General features: G+C 35.9%; 1 protein-coding gene across 1 annotated transcript in view; it reads right to left on the bottom strand.

Moving 5' to 3' along the window:
* Positions 1-2,326: 2,326 nt before the first annotated feature.
* The window catches only part of UTP20 (UTP20 small subunit processome component), a 58,635-nt gene continuing 45,793 nt past the window's right edge, over positions 2,327-15,168 (bottom strand). The window contains exons 56-72 of the mRNA XM_072399008.1: positions 14,815-14,981; positions 14,539-14,686; positions 13,987-14,103; positions 13,014-13,184; positions 12,794-12,922; positions 11,747-11,857; positions 11,402-11,481; positions 10,067-10,136; positions 9,458-9,640; positions 7,460-7,591; positions 7,244-7,376; positions 5,958-6,148; positions 5,454-5,525; positions 4,326-4,571; positions 3,878-4,004; positions 3,166-3,311; positions 2,327-2,614 (exon numbers count right to left, since the gene is read on the bottom strand). Coding sequence (XP_072255109.1) covers positions 2,459-2,614; positions 3,166-3,311; positions 3,878-4,004; positions 4,326-4,571; positions 5,454-5,525; positions 5,958-6,148; positions 7,244-7,376; positions 7,460-7,591; positions 9,458-9,640; positions 10,067-10,136; positions 11,402-11,481; positions 11,747-11,857; positions 12,794-12,922; positions 13,014-13,184; positions 13,987-14,103; positions 14,539-14,686; positions 14,815-14,981 — 2,379 coding nt within the window. The 3' untranslated portion in view covers positions 2,327-2,458. The remainder of the gene's footprint in view (positions 2,615-3,165; positions 3,312-3,877; positions 4,005-4,325; positions 4,572-5,453; positions 5,526-5,957; positions 6,149-7,243; positions 7,377-7,459; positions 7,592-9,457; positions 9,641-10,066; positions 10,137-11,401; positions 11,482-11,746; positions 11,858-12,793; positions 12,923-13,013; positions 13,185-13,986; positions 14,104-14,538; positions 14,687-14,814; positions 14,982-15,168) is intronic.

The following is a 15,168-nucleotide window of genomic DNA, read 5'->3' as shown; positions in this document are numbered from 1 at the left end:
AAGGCAAATACTGATGTAAGCACAGGCAGTTCAATCATTTGCTGTCCCAATTATTTTTTTCAGATTTGTTAGCTTTTTCTTAGATTATTGCAGTCTTAGGGGCCTTATGTAAAGAATTGTGCTGCAAAAAAAGCTGTAAATGTGAATTATGTAACTTTGTATCAATCTCTTTGTATGAATAAGTTAGTAACACCCAATACCCAAAAGAAAAAGCTTTCTACCTTAAACCAAGTGCTGCTTTGTTAGAGGAAAATGTCAGTGGGCTTTGAGCTGTGGTTGTTCAAAGAGCATATAGCAGATGGGAGGTTTACAGGAAACCGATTTGTAAATTGATAGCACTTAAATATTCCATGGAGCCCGGGGAACACATGTTCAGCACAAAAAACAGGATGCTTTTATGGAAGCTTAAGCAAATTGTAAACTGTTCACTTGACACCTTGTAGGACACTATTGCAGAAAATGGATTATATACTGTAATAGTTGCCATACCAAGCAGAACAGTTTTTTTTTCTTTGTGGATTCTGCACTACTTCTCTGAGGCATTTATTTGTAAATATATGATACATGAATATGGTGGTCTGTCCTCAAAATAAAATCCATTGGAAAACAGTTTTCATGGTATGTGCTCATTAACCAATGTTTGTTTTATTGTATATGAGCCTTTAAAAATTTTTTGGGCTTGAGTGAAATGACTAAATACAGAATCATTTACTAAAAGCAGTGCAGTGTGCACCCCAGTTTTTGCTGATTACTCTCTGTTGTTTTACTGATTTGTTCCAGGATGATGGGTACAATGTTCCCCACACTGAAAAACATGGGAATACTTCTAGCTCCGTCAATCTGGAGCACACTTGCCAATCCTAAGAAATATATTTGTTGTTGATAATGGCCTTTACAAAAAGATTTATGCCATGCTGGACCCAGAGAGGGTTTACCTTATATCCAAAAGCACCTGTAAACCAAAATGTCACCGTCAAGGCTATCTGCAATAAATCATCTGTGACGATTAATTGTCAGACATGGAAAATCTCGCAACAACTGCTTTATACAATCATCTTTCTGTGATATTTTATAGTGCTCACAACAGTCTATATTATCATCCATTCTTTTGGCACATTATATATAAGAAACTATAAAAAAAAACACATATCAGACAGGAAATACTCTTCAATATAATATATATATATATATATATATATATATATATTTATATATTCAGCTGCCAGGAAACAAGCCTGCAAGCACAGTATTGAAGACTTCGGTAGCGGAAAGTGTTTTCCACGTCAGTACCTGAAGTATGAAAATTAGGGGTGGCCAAGCAACTTGTAGTTAGGAAAAAGCAACCTCTATATTTATCTAGCAGGTTTCTGTTAAAGGGGAAAAAACTCTAACACAGCAGAACGTGTGGAAAAAGATTTTCCGTGATGCATTCTGCAACTGCAATTGTAATTGTAAATGACATTCGAAATTTGCTGAGCAGTGTGCATCCCACAGAATATTCTTCTCTTCCCAAACCAAGCACATTTACTTACTAGTATTAAATGTTATTATAAAGCACCAGTACAGCGCTCTACAAGAACTGATGCAGCAGATTTGCCTCCAAAAAGCCTCCCAAAACACAAGCTGGCTGGTAAACAAAGTGAATATAACATTTTGGATATAGTAAACAGGCATTATTAATGTTGTTAGGTTTTAACTGTTAGTGGGAAGGGGAAAATTCCGAGTTATTACTGGAACAGAAATAGAAAGGAATAGAATAGAAAGGTCATCTTCAATTAGGGACAATTCTGGTGACAACTTTCCTAGTTTTAGAGGTATTTCTTCCACTTACTGGTTTGTCTATGGGACTATGGGAAATCTTCCCGGTTGGAACACCACAAAAACACAAATCTGATGTTTTTTTTTTAACAATTCTCTATTCAAATGTTTAAATCGTTTTGGCTTTAGACATACTTTAATAAGTATGAATTATTTCTAATTGTCAAAGCACATGAATGAATGCAATTTGCCAGTTGCGGCTATAAATACTTCAGAAAATGCAGTGACCATAATTGTCCTTGCTATGTAATCCTCTCATCTTTATACAAACATCATCTTAACTGAAACCATCAAGAGAATAAATACAGAAAGGGATCCTGTGCCTATGGAACTGCCATTGGTCCAGATGTTTAAATGGTGTGCAATTTAGGAGATTTACCCTGACAGCCGTAGCTTTCACATATTTCCTATCAAATATACCTCTGTTTTTCATCAAATAATTTCATTTATAATTTCATCCATAATTTCATACAATTTTATACAGAAAAGACAAAATAACAGATTCAAATTATTTAGAAAACACTTTAATTAGAAAACTAATTGACAATACATTAAACTGTACACAAAATATGTTTCCAAGAGGAGTATTGCACCCTATTGTACAACAATAATGCTGTATGATGGAACAGTACAGGTAGTTTTATTCCACCATGGCCAAGTCCTTGAGAGCATGGCTGCGTGGTTTCTTTGCTTTATATCCTGGTCTTAGGAACTCAATCTTTCGCTTTTTTGCTTCGATTTTGCTTTTGTGTTTCTTGAGCTTTTTCTTGGCTGCCACGTCAGGGTTGGCCACAGCCTAAAATAAGCAGAGATGTATAATATTACATGAGAAGCAAAGATCATTTGAGTACTACAAAGTCCAGGTCCACCCCGGTGCTTGTATTGGATTTAAAAAATATATTCCCTACTGTATTCTCACTGTTACAAAAGTCTAACTCCAGGGTCTGTACCTATATGACTAAGTCCACATTTACAGCAGCTAAAGCAGGACCCCCAATACACATCCAGCATGTTACCTGGACAATGAAGCAGCAGAAAAAATAAAATGAGGTTCACTGCCAGCAATTATCAGAGCCCTGGTTGCACCCATGTGCCCCTCCTTGTGCTAGTCTAACTGCCCATTCATACTAAGTGCTACTGCCTGGTGTTAAGCTTTAATGGATTCCATCACTGGTTGTTTTGAGTATATTTTACACACATGTAAAGGATAACCACAATAATATGAATGCCAACTATTATAAACACAATTCTTCGTATGCCACTATATGTAAAAATAAATAAGGTAATATGCTGTGACAGTAAACAAATGTAACTTTACAAGCAAAATTCAGCAATATTCAACACTACCTGCAGAGCTTTTTGCTTTTTCCTCATGGCTCTCTTCTGACTGGCTTGTTTCTGCACACTAGCGAAACACCTAGAGAAAACCTCTAAGCCAACCAAACTCTTTAGAAGCTCAATGATTTCTTGAGAGAGATTTTTCAGTGTTGGGTCTAAAAAACAAAACAGGCAAGTTGGTTTTTCTTCTTGAAACTTACAAACTTTATTTTTTATTCTTGTATTATATATTGTATCATTGATCATGTTTAAGTTTGTCATGGGAAATGTCCCATTCCTTTAATAGATACACATAAGGAAAACCAATAATGTTAGTTGGGTTTTATAATATATAATTTAATAGGTTAGTTCTACAAGGCCATTGAAATTGTCTGCCAATGCCCCTTAAAGACCCTTTACCCATCTTACATGTACTCTTCTGTTACCCCCAGCATTCTCAAGGGCATAGTTTTCCCTGTACAGGATTCCTCCATTCTAGTGAGGCAGACCGGGCCATCCAAAAACATGCAGTTAGGTTATTTAGCTTACCCCCAAAATTAATAGAATTGACTGTAATAAAGACATATGACTGAGCTAGGGACATTAGAGTGTGAGCCCCTTTGCAGGACAGTTAGTAAAATGACTATAGATTTTGTACAGCACTGCGTAAAATGTTGGTGCTATATGAATACTGTGTAATAATAATCATAAGTCCTTTGTCCAGCCAGTAGTGATCTCTTACCTTGATCTGAATAGGTACTGTTCAGTTCTCGGAATAGTGGAGCAATGATAGATGGTAGAAAAGGTTTCACTCTCTCTTTTCCTAGATCTACTGCAATGGCTCCCATGAATTTAAATACGCATATCCTCTGTCAGAACAAACGTGGTAAACAACGGTCAGTTTCAGTCAGTGAAATTAGTCAGTACTCGAGATCTTCATTACTGTATTTATTACAAAAGTGGAAAGTATGTGGATATATAGCTAGTTGTGATCAATACATGAAACTTTCTGATTTTTTTATATTCACCACACAACACTCACCAGGTAAAACAATTTATTTTGACTATTGATTGATCAGATCCTGCTCATTTTGGCAGTAGAATTTATATAGAAAAATTGGTTCCAATGATCAGCTTCTTTTCCTTAGAAATATCTACAAACACCTACACACAGTAAGAGTCTGACTTACTTTTAGAGGATTTTTAGGGGTATGGGCAGCTTCTTTCTTGGCTAGTATTGACAACTTTCTCATAAGCCACATTAAAGTGGCGCCCTTTTCTTCCTCCTTCTGATTGTCAGCATCTTCCTCATCTCCTGAAGCCTCCTGCTCAATGCTTTCAACATCTTTCTCCTCGTCGTGGTTTTCTGTAATTTGCTCTTCTTCAGGATGGAGGAGGTAAATAACTTTGGCTATATACAGCAAATTTTTTACTACCTAAAAGTAGAAAACAGACACATTAAAAGATTATCTGTGCTGTCTAATCACACACCAGATGCCAACATCACTTCTTCTAACAACAAACATTAGCAGCTCCAGCAAGAAAAAAGGTAAGGTATTTTATGATTTCGAGGGGTAGTTTTTAATTTATTAGGCTAAAACTGCTAATGAATCATCAAGAAGTAAAATACATACATACATACATACATACCAACCCCCCCCCCCAAACAAAGCAAGTAATTAAATTGTATAGATCCACCCTACATCACATTGGGTCATGAGTCCAGTAAATCTTTGTTCAGCGAATTATAACTAGATAGACGCTTTAGGCTTGCAGGCTTTTCTGCTATACATACAACACTTTCTAAAATATGGAAACTTTGAATACAGAACTGCACCTTTATATCTGCAGTCATAGAGGACAACCAGCATTTTTGAAGAGTTAAAGTATTCTCCTATTTATTGTATAGGTTATTTGGAAAGAAAACAGTCCTGGAGTACCCAATAAAATTTCATGCCAGACTTTTTATTGGGTGGACTGCGTGTTTCAGAATACGCAGAGATACATCTCTACAATGATGTAGCCAACAAAGCTTACATTTTAACTTTGTTAAAAGTAAAAATGTGAAGATAAAAATAAGGGAGGATACTATTAGTGGCACCCTTCTGAAAATGCTAGTTGCCTAGCTGTTAGGTTATTCCAATAGCTTTTTGAGTCGCTGAATCCACTGCATACTTGTTCCAAGGTTAGTGACCTCAAGTAATAAAGCTTTAGCGTTAGTATGAGAGACCGGCATCCAACAATTTAAGAGGGTGAAGTAAGGAATGGAAGCCACATGACATGTCAATATATGAAAGTAAAATCCTTCCATTAAATACCTGTTCTCCCAAGGTCTGGTCAAGAAATTTAGACTGTAGCTGATGGCAGAAAGCGAGAGCAAGATCCTTCATCTGTGAACACAATTAAATGATTAAATTAAATGTAGAGTGGATCAAAACAAATCTTCAAAAACAGGTAATGCAAATCACAATAAAAAATTAATTTTGTGGAAACATTTTTAGTACAATTGCCAAATGTATACAATCAGTTAACTATCATGCACTTTTCTTATTGGAACAAACGGCTGACTGTTCATTATTTCTTTAGGTTGTCTATTATACATGGTAAAAATAGTCCAACTGTGTCTTTAAAGAAACTGGTATGACACACAAATTATGCCCACAAAACATCAAGTACTAAATTTAAATAATATATATACTGAAGATATAATTTTAAGGCTGACACAAAAAGACATTTGTTCTTAAGAAGAGCATGATATATTTTAAATGTACTTTTTCTAATCAGTTATAGGACAAGATCAAAAGATTGTTTGAAATATTCACCTTGTTGTCCAAATTTTCCAGTAGGTACACTTCACAGGCCTGTGTCTGAGACTTTGACTTCTTTGACTTTTGGCTCATCCATTTATTCACAAGTTCTTCGGGTTTTTGAAGGGAAAACAGCAATCCAAAAATCTGGGATGCTGTCAGCCAGACCCAATTGTGGGGGTGACTCAAATGGGTCTGAACATGAGCTAGAAATATACACAGATCATACATAGTTAGAACACATTACATTGTAAAGAGGCCAAGTCAAAACACAATTACACCAACCAATCAGGATGGAATTTTTTTTCTTTATTACAAAGGTAAGCAATGATTCCCGCATAGCAGTTCTATTAAGTAATTATGATACTCATATTAAAAAAGGAAAATAAAAGAATTATAGCATTTGTTGTGTGCTTTGAAGTGTGTCACAAAACTATTTCCCATTATACTTTTAAAGACCAGAGGGTATATTTAAAAAAAAATTGTATAGTGATTCATTCAACAACAGTTTGTTTTATCGTTCTTTGCAAACTGTGATGGGCAAATGTACTTCCCAGTTAACTAAAGAGGATCAGATATACTTTAATGCACTTAAGAGGTTTTAGGTAGACATTGGCAAACATGCAGATAAAATGGTTTAATAGCAATTGGTATTCTCAATGTGTCAACTTGGTGATGTTGTGTTTGTCTTTTGTACTTTTTTTATGTTTGTTTTGCTTGTATTTTATATTTTCTTCAGTGTGTTACAATGCTTATATGTCTAATTGGGATTGACAGTTATATTATTTGTATTATTGTTACAGCATCACTTAGGACCCTTTCACATCTGTGATGTGAAACCATGCTTTGCAAATTTTCAATCAACAACCCTTTGGCCAATTGTGCTGTAAAAAATGGTCCCCTTTTGCTCTTAACTACTTAAATGGGAGCAGATGAGAGCACAGTTGAGCCCACAACACTGCTGTGGCTCACCATGGGTCTGATACAGCCCTTGGGGAAGCTGTACATTTGCCATATCTACTTAATTCCCCCTTTAAGTCCATTTGTCCATCTCACAAGGCACAGAATGATAAAACAAGCTCTTTGTGAATAACTATGTGAATAGTTCTAAATATACCCCCAGGTCATATGGTCATCACAGGCTCCTGTCTGGTGTTAAATGTTTCATGATATGTCTAAAAAAAAAAAAAAAGGAAATTATTTTATAAAAAAATATATAAAATATTTTATTTGGAGTTCAGAATAAAGCCTAGGTTGGTGGACTTTAAAGAGCTCTAGAATTGTAAGAAGAAATGTCTTACCACATATTTTATGTACAAGGTGCCTGTGCTTTGTGAGCTGTGTGATATTGCACTCCTTGATGAGCTTGCTGACCAGGGTAAGCAGACTAAATAGCAGTCTGTCAGCTGCCTTCTCTTCCGATTCTTCTTTCAACTGCAAAAAAAAAAAAAAAAGAAATTCAGTACTGCATAACAAGCTGCATGATGCCTCTGCGAGAAGATGGTTCACATACTCACATCTTCAAACTGTAAGGGATCAATCTCTCTTTCAATGGTCACAAGGGTAGCTTCCAGTCTACCCTCAAATTCAACTCCTTCAACATCAACGAACAAGCCACAGGCCAGGACACCCAACCTCTTGTGAACAGACTGAAAAGAAGAGAAGAGACATAATAAAACTAGTGTATCTGTTGTCTTTATTTACAGATAGAAAACTGGAAAATCAAAGAGTGTTTCCTGTCATCTAGAAGATTATCTACTCAAGTGAATATGTATGTATGTATTCCATTACATGTGCAATGTTTAACAGTGCAAGATTAAAGCTTTATTTTGAAAGCTGAACTTAAGCTAAGCAGGAAAACAAAGTTTTCAAGGTTGTCACCAAAGTGAGGACAGTTTTCTAAAAGAAGAGATCAAAAAAAAAAAATAGAGAACTAGTTTTCCACCTAAAAAAATAGTTCCAGATCAGTAACCTAATAAACAGATTTACTGTCACTTTTACAATGAAGTCAATGAAATGTGGCTTCTCTTCTATCAGTTGTATACCACAGAATTTCCTTTGCGACAGACTACTTTTAAAGCCTTTCAAGACTGTTTTGTAAACTGAGATGCCCTAGTTTATTAAATTTAAATAGGTAAATAGTGTACGTATCCAGTAGGGGACAGAGCCCTGCCCTCCTGGTTTTTTAGTAGAATAGGTAGGATATCATTCATTAGCAATAATTAAATAGGGATGATATTGCTAAACAGATAACAAATTAGAACATGGGTTGAGAAAAAATTAACGGCAAGCATTTTCAGATCAGAAAATGGTTTTTAAAAATGTTGTAACTTAGTTGGACCAAGCAGTTTATTACAATAAGCAAAAAAAAAATCATCTTTTCACACTTGGTTAGTCATTCAACCACTCTGTTTCACATTGAGAAAATCTAGATAAATATGAATAATCTTCCTTCCATGTCCCTACAGAAGACGGGAGAGGCATCCTGTCATTTCAGGGCGCCGATAGTACAGCTATGCCAAGTCCCTAGGCGCTTTCTGTTTCTACATCCTCCGTTTGAGCATAGCATTCAATCCTCGGCCCAGGACCTAAATCAAGGGATTTATCTCTTTCCCCCTTTGAGTTAGGTGAGGAACATGGAATTTCATATTCTCAGACTAAAGCTATGTACACATGTCAAATTTTTCTAGCCCGATAATCGGCTTCGGCCGGATATTGGACAAGATTCTGGCGTGTGTACAGCCCGCGTCGTTCATCGTCCGTGGATCCGTTCTGGCGGATCCACGAACGATGAACAACGAGCGATCATAATGCAAGGGAAGGGGGAGAGCGCGCAGTAGGGTGCCACTCCGTCGTTCTCCCCTTTCCCTTCTCCATAGAGTAGAACGGTGCTGTATGTACACAGCACTCGTTCATGCATCATGCGGTTCTTATCGTTGGAAAGGATCGTGAAAGATCCTTCCAATGACAAGAATTGCACGTGTGTATGCGGCTTTAGTCCGTAACTTTTAGGGAGGACCCGCTCTTCTTGGGATCTTCCCCCAAACAAAATGATCAAATCCTCTCTTCCTGAGTGGCATGCCCTAGTCTGGTAAAGGGCGCAAGTGTCAGCAATTCAAAGACTTCCTCCTCCCACTATGCAAGTATTACAGCTCTCGCGGAAATTGCCACAACCAGCGGCTTCAATACACCGATGCACCGATCGCATGCGTGGTGTCACTGACATCAATTACCACAGTTCATTTAAAAGGACACCCTGGATGCAGCACCAACCATTTGCGTTGGTTGACTGCTGACAGGCTGTTCTTTACTTTGGTTAAAAAACAAACGTAAGTACCTTTCTATAAACTTTATTTTTCATTAGCCACCAATCTTTTAGTTGTTTTCCTAAATCATCTTTTTCAGACACACTAAAACTTGAACCCTTGAGGCTCTTCTAAAAAAAATCTTCTATTCATTATAACCAAAAATCTTCTATTCATTATAACCAAAGCTTGGGTACATAATTTGCTTACCTTTACATTGTTGAGCCACTGAGTAGCCAATGAGAACATCAAATCCTTCTGTTGTGTGTTAACTTTGGTAAGAAGAGATTTTGCTGCTAAGGCAGCCATCTTCTTACACTTTGTAGAGTCATCATTGACCATCATCAAAGCAAGTGGGACAAACATGAGACCACAGAACTGGTTAAGTATTCCCTAAGAGCCAAAACAGAATATGTTTTATCATGATGGCTGTACTATTACACATTCACAAAAAATCCATCTGGAAGCACAGAGACCTAGTACACTAATGATGTGCACAGCAGAAATACATTTTTTATGTTGTAAACATTTAAACTGTAATTTTTTTTTTTTTTTTTAGATATGTTTAAAATGTTCTATCCTCATCCTATAAATAACACATTCAGATCAATGAACAAACGGAGAGAAGAGCTGATTTAAAAAAAATATCACCTAAAACTCAAAAGCTTTTGTATTTGCAAAAATATTCAAAAGTATCAAAAGTATTTTGTTGAGGACATGTCCTAATGAGGACATGTCATGCCCATTGGCATGTTCCATGAGGAAACTGTTCCATGAGGTTACACACATAGACAAAATTAGGCGAAACACAGATCTTACTTGTGGGAATGTCTGGAAGAGGAAGGATATTATTTCCAAGGCAGAATCACGTCCTGTTTCATATTCATAGCTGTGTCAAGAATTAAAAAAAAAGTCAATTGGTGAACTACACTGTAAAAACATAGTTGCCTAATATTGCTGCAATATATCAAAACAACCAATAACAGTCTATGTAGTCAATCTTTTTTTTAAGATTTTGAAAAAAATCTGTATACAATTGTGAAGATGTCAGGAAGACATTAGGTGTTACAATATTTTTTTCTTGGAAGGTAACCTAAGATCTAGCTTTCAGCTGCATTTCATGTGCAAAGCAACACATTCCATGCAGGGTGACACTGTAAAAGCAATATGAAAAAAAGAGTAATTTCCCCAACCTAAACTAAATTAACCCTTTACCTCAAAAGCAAATTATCCTCTAAAATATTAGGCCAACACTCAACATTAAGCGAAACCAGAACTCAAAAGGTGAAAAAGTTAAACTCTGAGCTTAAAGAGTACTATAAACAATGCACTTTAGTCTGGAATTCTTATTAAAAGATGGCTTTTATATGCACCACCTACAGCATAATATATATGCAGTACTAGAGCTAAGGCACGGATACCTCTGACTGCTCATCTCAGGAGACGTGGACTTGCACATGCAAAAAAATAGTTGATTTTTTATTTTTAAAATAAAAAAGGTATCTCATGTTTCACCTTAAGCAGTAAACTAACAAGTAATTACTATACTTCCTAACCTCGTATAGGAAAGATATTTGCCCCCACAAAGCTGCTGTATTGTTATTACTAATCAAGGTCTGAACATTTTAGAGAATAGAGGTGTGAGTAAAAGTGAAAATAACAACAGCTAGATCCTACGCCTTTACATTCTTTTACTGACTTGTAAACAAAGCCTTATGTCCATGAAAAGAGCCATATCAGTAGCTGAGAACATAAAGACTTTATTATTTGCACCCTTTATGTTTTATATGTTTGTACAGAGAGAATTAAAATGGAAAATGTATTCTAATTGCTTCCTACATCCACACTCTAGATATTTTATATTTGCTTAGCAATGAAATATAAAATGGTTTCAGTAAGTGAATTATGGCACCAAATGGTCTAATAATGCCGTGAAGAAGGGACATATGGCTGAAACAATAAAAATACTGTGTGTTTACACATTCAAAGTGTTTGGATGTGTGAAGACAGTTAACATACAGAACTGTAAATGGTACAATGTAAAAGCTATTGATGATGAACTAGCGAATACTGATGACTTTGGATTAAAATAATTCCTCGTACAGACAACAACTAAGGTACAGCTTGCAGAATGGAAAAAACAAATAAACTTACCTTAGCTGTGCAATTATAAATTCCAAGTTTTGTTTCAGCTTATCACCCAAAGGATAGTCAAGCAAATACTTCAGGTATATCTGTAAAGTCATTCACAACAAAATTAGCAGTGTAAGCATTTCAAAGAATCATTTATGAATCACCCAAACAACACAAGTGAAAGAAGATTGGTATGTAAACACAAAACTAACTACTACTGGCTGCATTAGCTAGAACAGATTACTTTAAGGATATGTATAGTGATGAAGCTGTATACAGATCATAAATTTGCATTAGGTACTTTTAAAAGTAGAAAAAGTCTTGTAAACATTTATTGAAGTATACAGCTCTAGTCTGTCTACTTACCTGTCGACACTGAACTCTCACTTGTTCACTCTGGGAGGTCACTGACAACTTTGCTACCTTCTGCATGACCTCCTCAATTTCAGGGACAATCAGCTTTCTAGATACAATAGCCTTTAAAATAATAAAACAATAGAATTACATTTTAGTATTGTGTATGTATATATGGCATAGCACCATTTGTGGCATGTGGTAATTTCCACAACATTCACTCTGCTCAAACTTTCCGGCTTCCTGGGGTAATAACCACTGGCCAATGGGTGCACTCACTGCTTTTTACCTAAACATCGAGCTTTCACACCTGATAATTATATTAGTTATGAGCCAGTAGCTAATGCAAACATTGGGGTGTAAGCTTAAGTATTCTCCTAATTTCATGTTAGTGTACATAGGTTAGCCGGAACAACAACTCTACTCATATGTCCAAGTATGTAAAAAAAATAAATCATGCAACCTCCATTTTGATGGAGCGTTGGGATGTTAAACGGTAAGATTAACAATGCTTCAGCTTTGAATGAGATTACTGGTGCTTCAACTTTGCTATGAACATTTGTAAAAACCTGTTGACTAATAACAGAATTTTTTTTTTGAAGGTATGGTTCCTTCCACTATGGTTCATAACCATTTACATATTTGTATTTTATCTTCCAAAGCAAATATATTTAGAAAACCAAGCAAAAAAAGCAGAACATGACCCCTGGTTCAGAGGGTTACATTCACTTTAGGTTCAGTTCTGCCTCACCAATCCACATGGGAAGAGAAACACACAACCATGTATGGCAAAATGTTCATACATATCTATCACATATATCGATACCCTAAAGAATTTTTAGCACAGTTGCATTTTTTCCTGTAAAGCATTACCAGATCACAACTAGATTTACTTTTAGGACATATATCGCCTTTACGATAGAAATCCTTACACAGTAACATATTGACTGATAAAACATTACAGGCCATCATAATTTTCATTGTGCTGATTTACAATATATTTAACATACAAAGAGTAAACCTCTTGTGCTGCCCAATATAAATGGTGGGGGCACTAACCTTTAGCAAACCGAATGCAGTAGCTTGCCGTGAAGAATCATAAAGATCCTCTTCAGCATAACCCAACAACACTTGGAGCTGTTTCTCTGTAATAGTTCCCTTCATGTGTCGAACTAGTATAGTAACACACTGCAAAAATATAAAAGGTAAAATAGTTACTGATATAACAAGCGAAGGTTTATATTTATATGTAGTGTTTTCTTTTCACACTTTTTCTTACCTTGAAACAGCTAACCACCAGATGAAAATTCTGCCCTTTGCCTACACCTGCTTTAGCATAGTCCTTTAACAGCAGGAAAAGCTGTTTAGTTAGTTCCTCTGTGTTCTTCTCTATAGAAGGCAATGGAAACTTAAGCATACAGATGAGGCACTGCAGTGCTCCAGTGATGACCTATATAGGAGAGTAAATGTTTAATATTTTCCATTTGAATAACACAAATGACATCAAATGATATGACGTGTAGTCCCTCATCAATGACCCCTTCTATGGCTGGAAATGTGAAAGGTACCCAGCAATGTAAAGAAATAGATTATGTGACATGGCCCAAATTACATAAATCAATCTTCACAATGCAGTGTCAATAACAAATGGCTTTGGACCAGGAAAGAATCCTGTTGCTAGCTTTATAACAGCAGGGTCTGGTAAGCATCCCGATTTGGGACACAGAACTATGGTTACTTTCACACTGCCCCCTACATGCCTATCTATGCCAATCTCCTAGGTCATTTTCGATGGCTGTCTATAAAGCTGTTTGATTTAATAAAACAGACCAAAAGGCCCAGCAAAAAATTATTTTAGCACTTTATTAGTTGTAGAATATATAGTATAAAAAGTGAACTTGTATTACTAAATTCATATGTACTACAAACTCAGCATGCAGTCTATCCTATTTAAACCTGTACTGCCCAACTTGATGGACAAGCACATAAAATGCCCATCAATTCTCACACACTAGTTTTTTTATGCAATGTACATACAAACGTGTACAAATTTTTTTAATATCCAGTGGAGTGGAACTCAACACACCAATCACAATGTACAAAATAGTTAACACTGTTCATACACAAGGTATGTAAATTTACTTCACATTTAACAGTTCCCAGAGTTCCACTTTAAAGGACATATAATCCTGCATGTATACTGCTTGAAAAAACACATGGGAAGGACAAGATATATCAATTCATATCCTCACCTTGACATCCATAGACTGTAAGCAGCCAATCAGTATCGGCACAACAGGATCCAGCATTTCCAGTGCATGTTCCTCAGAAGAGTTTACTTTGGATTTCTTCAAACTCATGTGAAGCAGCTGTATGAATGAAACAAACAAATTAGCACAAGATCCAGATAACACTAAAAAAGTCTTTATTTCCAATAACTATATTCACCACAAGATGATAGGATGTGGTTGCACTATCATCACCAACCTACATAAATAGTGAATAGTGTACAAAATAAGTAGTGTCTGCTTGCCATCTGTTTACTTTACATATCAATTGAGCAGTGTGCTTTCTCTTAGAGATTTATGAAATGAAAATTACTCCCTCAAGAAAATAATTTTAAACGTAATAAACTTTTTAAAATAAAGAGATTTGCAGCTTAATAATAAAATATGCATGCTGCTAACCAAACACAAAGCAGGATAAATACTAATTGTAAGTGTTATGTAAAATTAATGTGAGATGTAAAATTCATTTTGCTGTTTAAAGATCTCGTTTATAGAGCATTGTTTCTTGTTACTAACCTTGAGTCCAGTATCTACAAGAATGTGCATGTTGGTCTTTGTGCTGACGGCGGCTTTGCGGCCCCCGCGAGGAGGAGGTGGCTGAATTAACAAACAGCTCTGTGGCTGAAGTCGTGGATCTGGAGGGGGCATTTCTGAGTTTTTATTCCTGAAAGTAAAATATAGGAATGTCAAGATTCAATAACAGTAGAATACCAGTAAATAAAGAACATAAAAAAACATCCACTGCTAAACTTTGCAGCACGATAAAGAGGTTTTTGGGTTAAAACAACATACTTGTCTTTCTCTGTTAAGAGTGGAAGGTTTTCACTGATCAGGCCATAGCTCAATAAAAGGATGGATTCTGCTGACATATCTTCATTGGCTACTAAACCAAATATGATCCTACGAAAAGCTTCACGTACTTTGCGAGCAATCTTCAAACTTGTTGTCTTCTCCAAGATCTGCAAATTAACAGGTACCATAAATAAATAGTAATTAAACACATACAAACACAGGAATATTTTTGAGTTATTCTATAAGTGAGCTGTATTTCTGTCTATCCAGTTCTAATGTTTATTTAGCAAAGCCCAGTCAGGCAGAGCAGAATACCTGTTTGTTTCCTGTTGCAGTTAAGCACCATTTACAGGG

Source organism: Pyxicephalus adspersus, chromosome 2 (genome assembly GCF_032062135.1).
Source record: "Pyxicephalus adspersus chromosome 2, UCB_Pads_2.0, whole genome shotgun sequence".
In the NCBI taxonomy this organism is placed as follows: domain Eukaryota; kingdom Metazoa; phylum Chordata; class Amphibia; order Anura; family Pyxicephalidae; genus Pyxicephalus; species Pyxicephalus adspersus.
The sequence above is the reverse complement of the archived record's forward strand: the minus strand, read 5'-3'. Positions and strand labels throughout refer to the sequence as shown.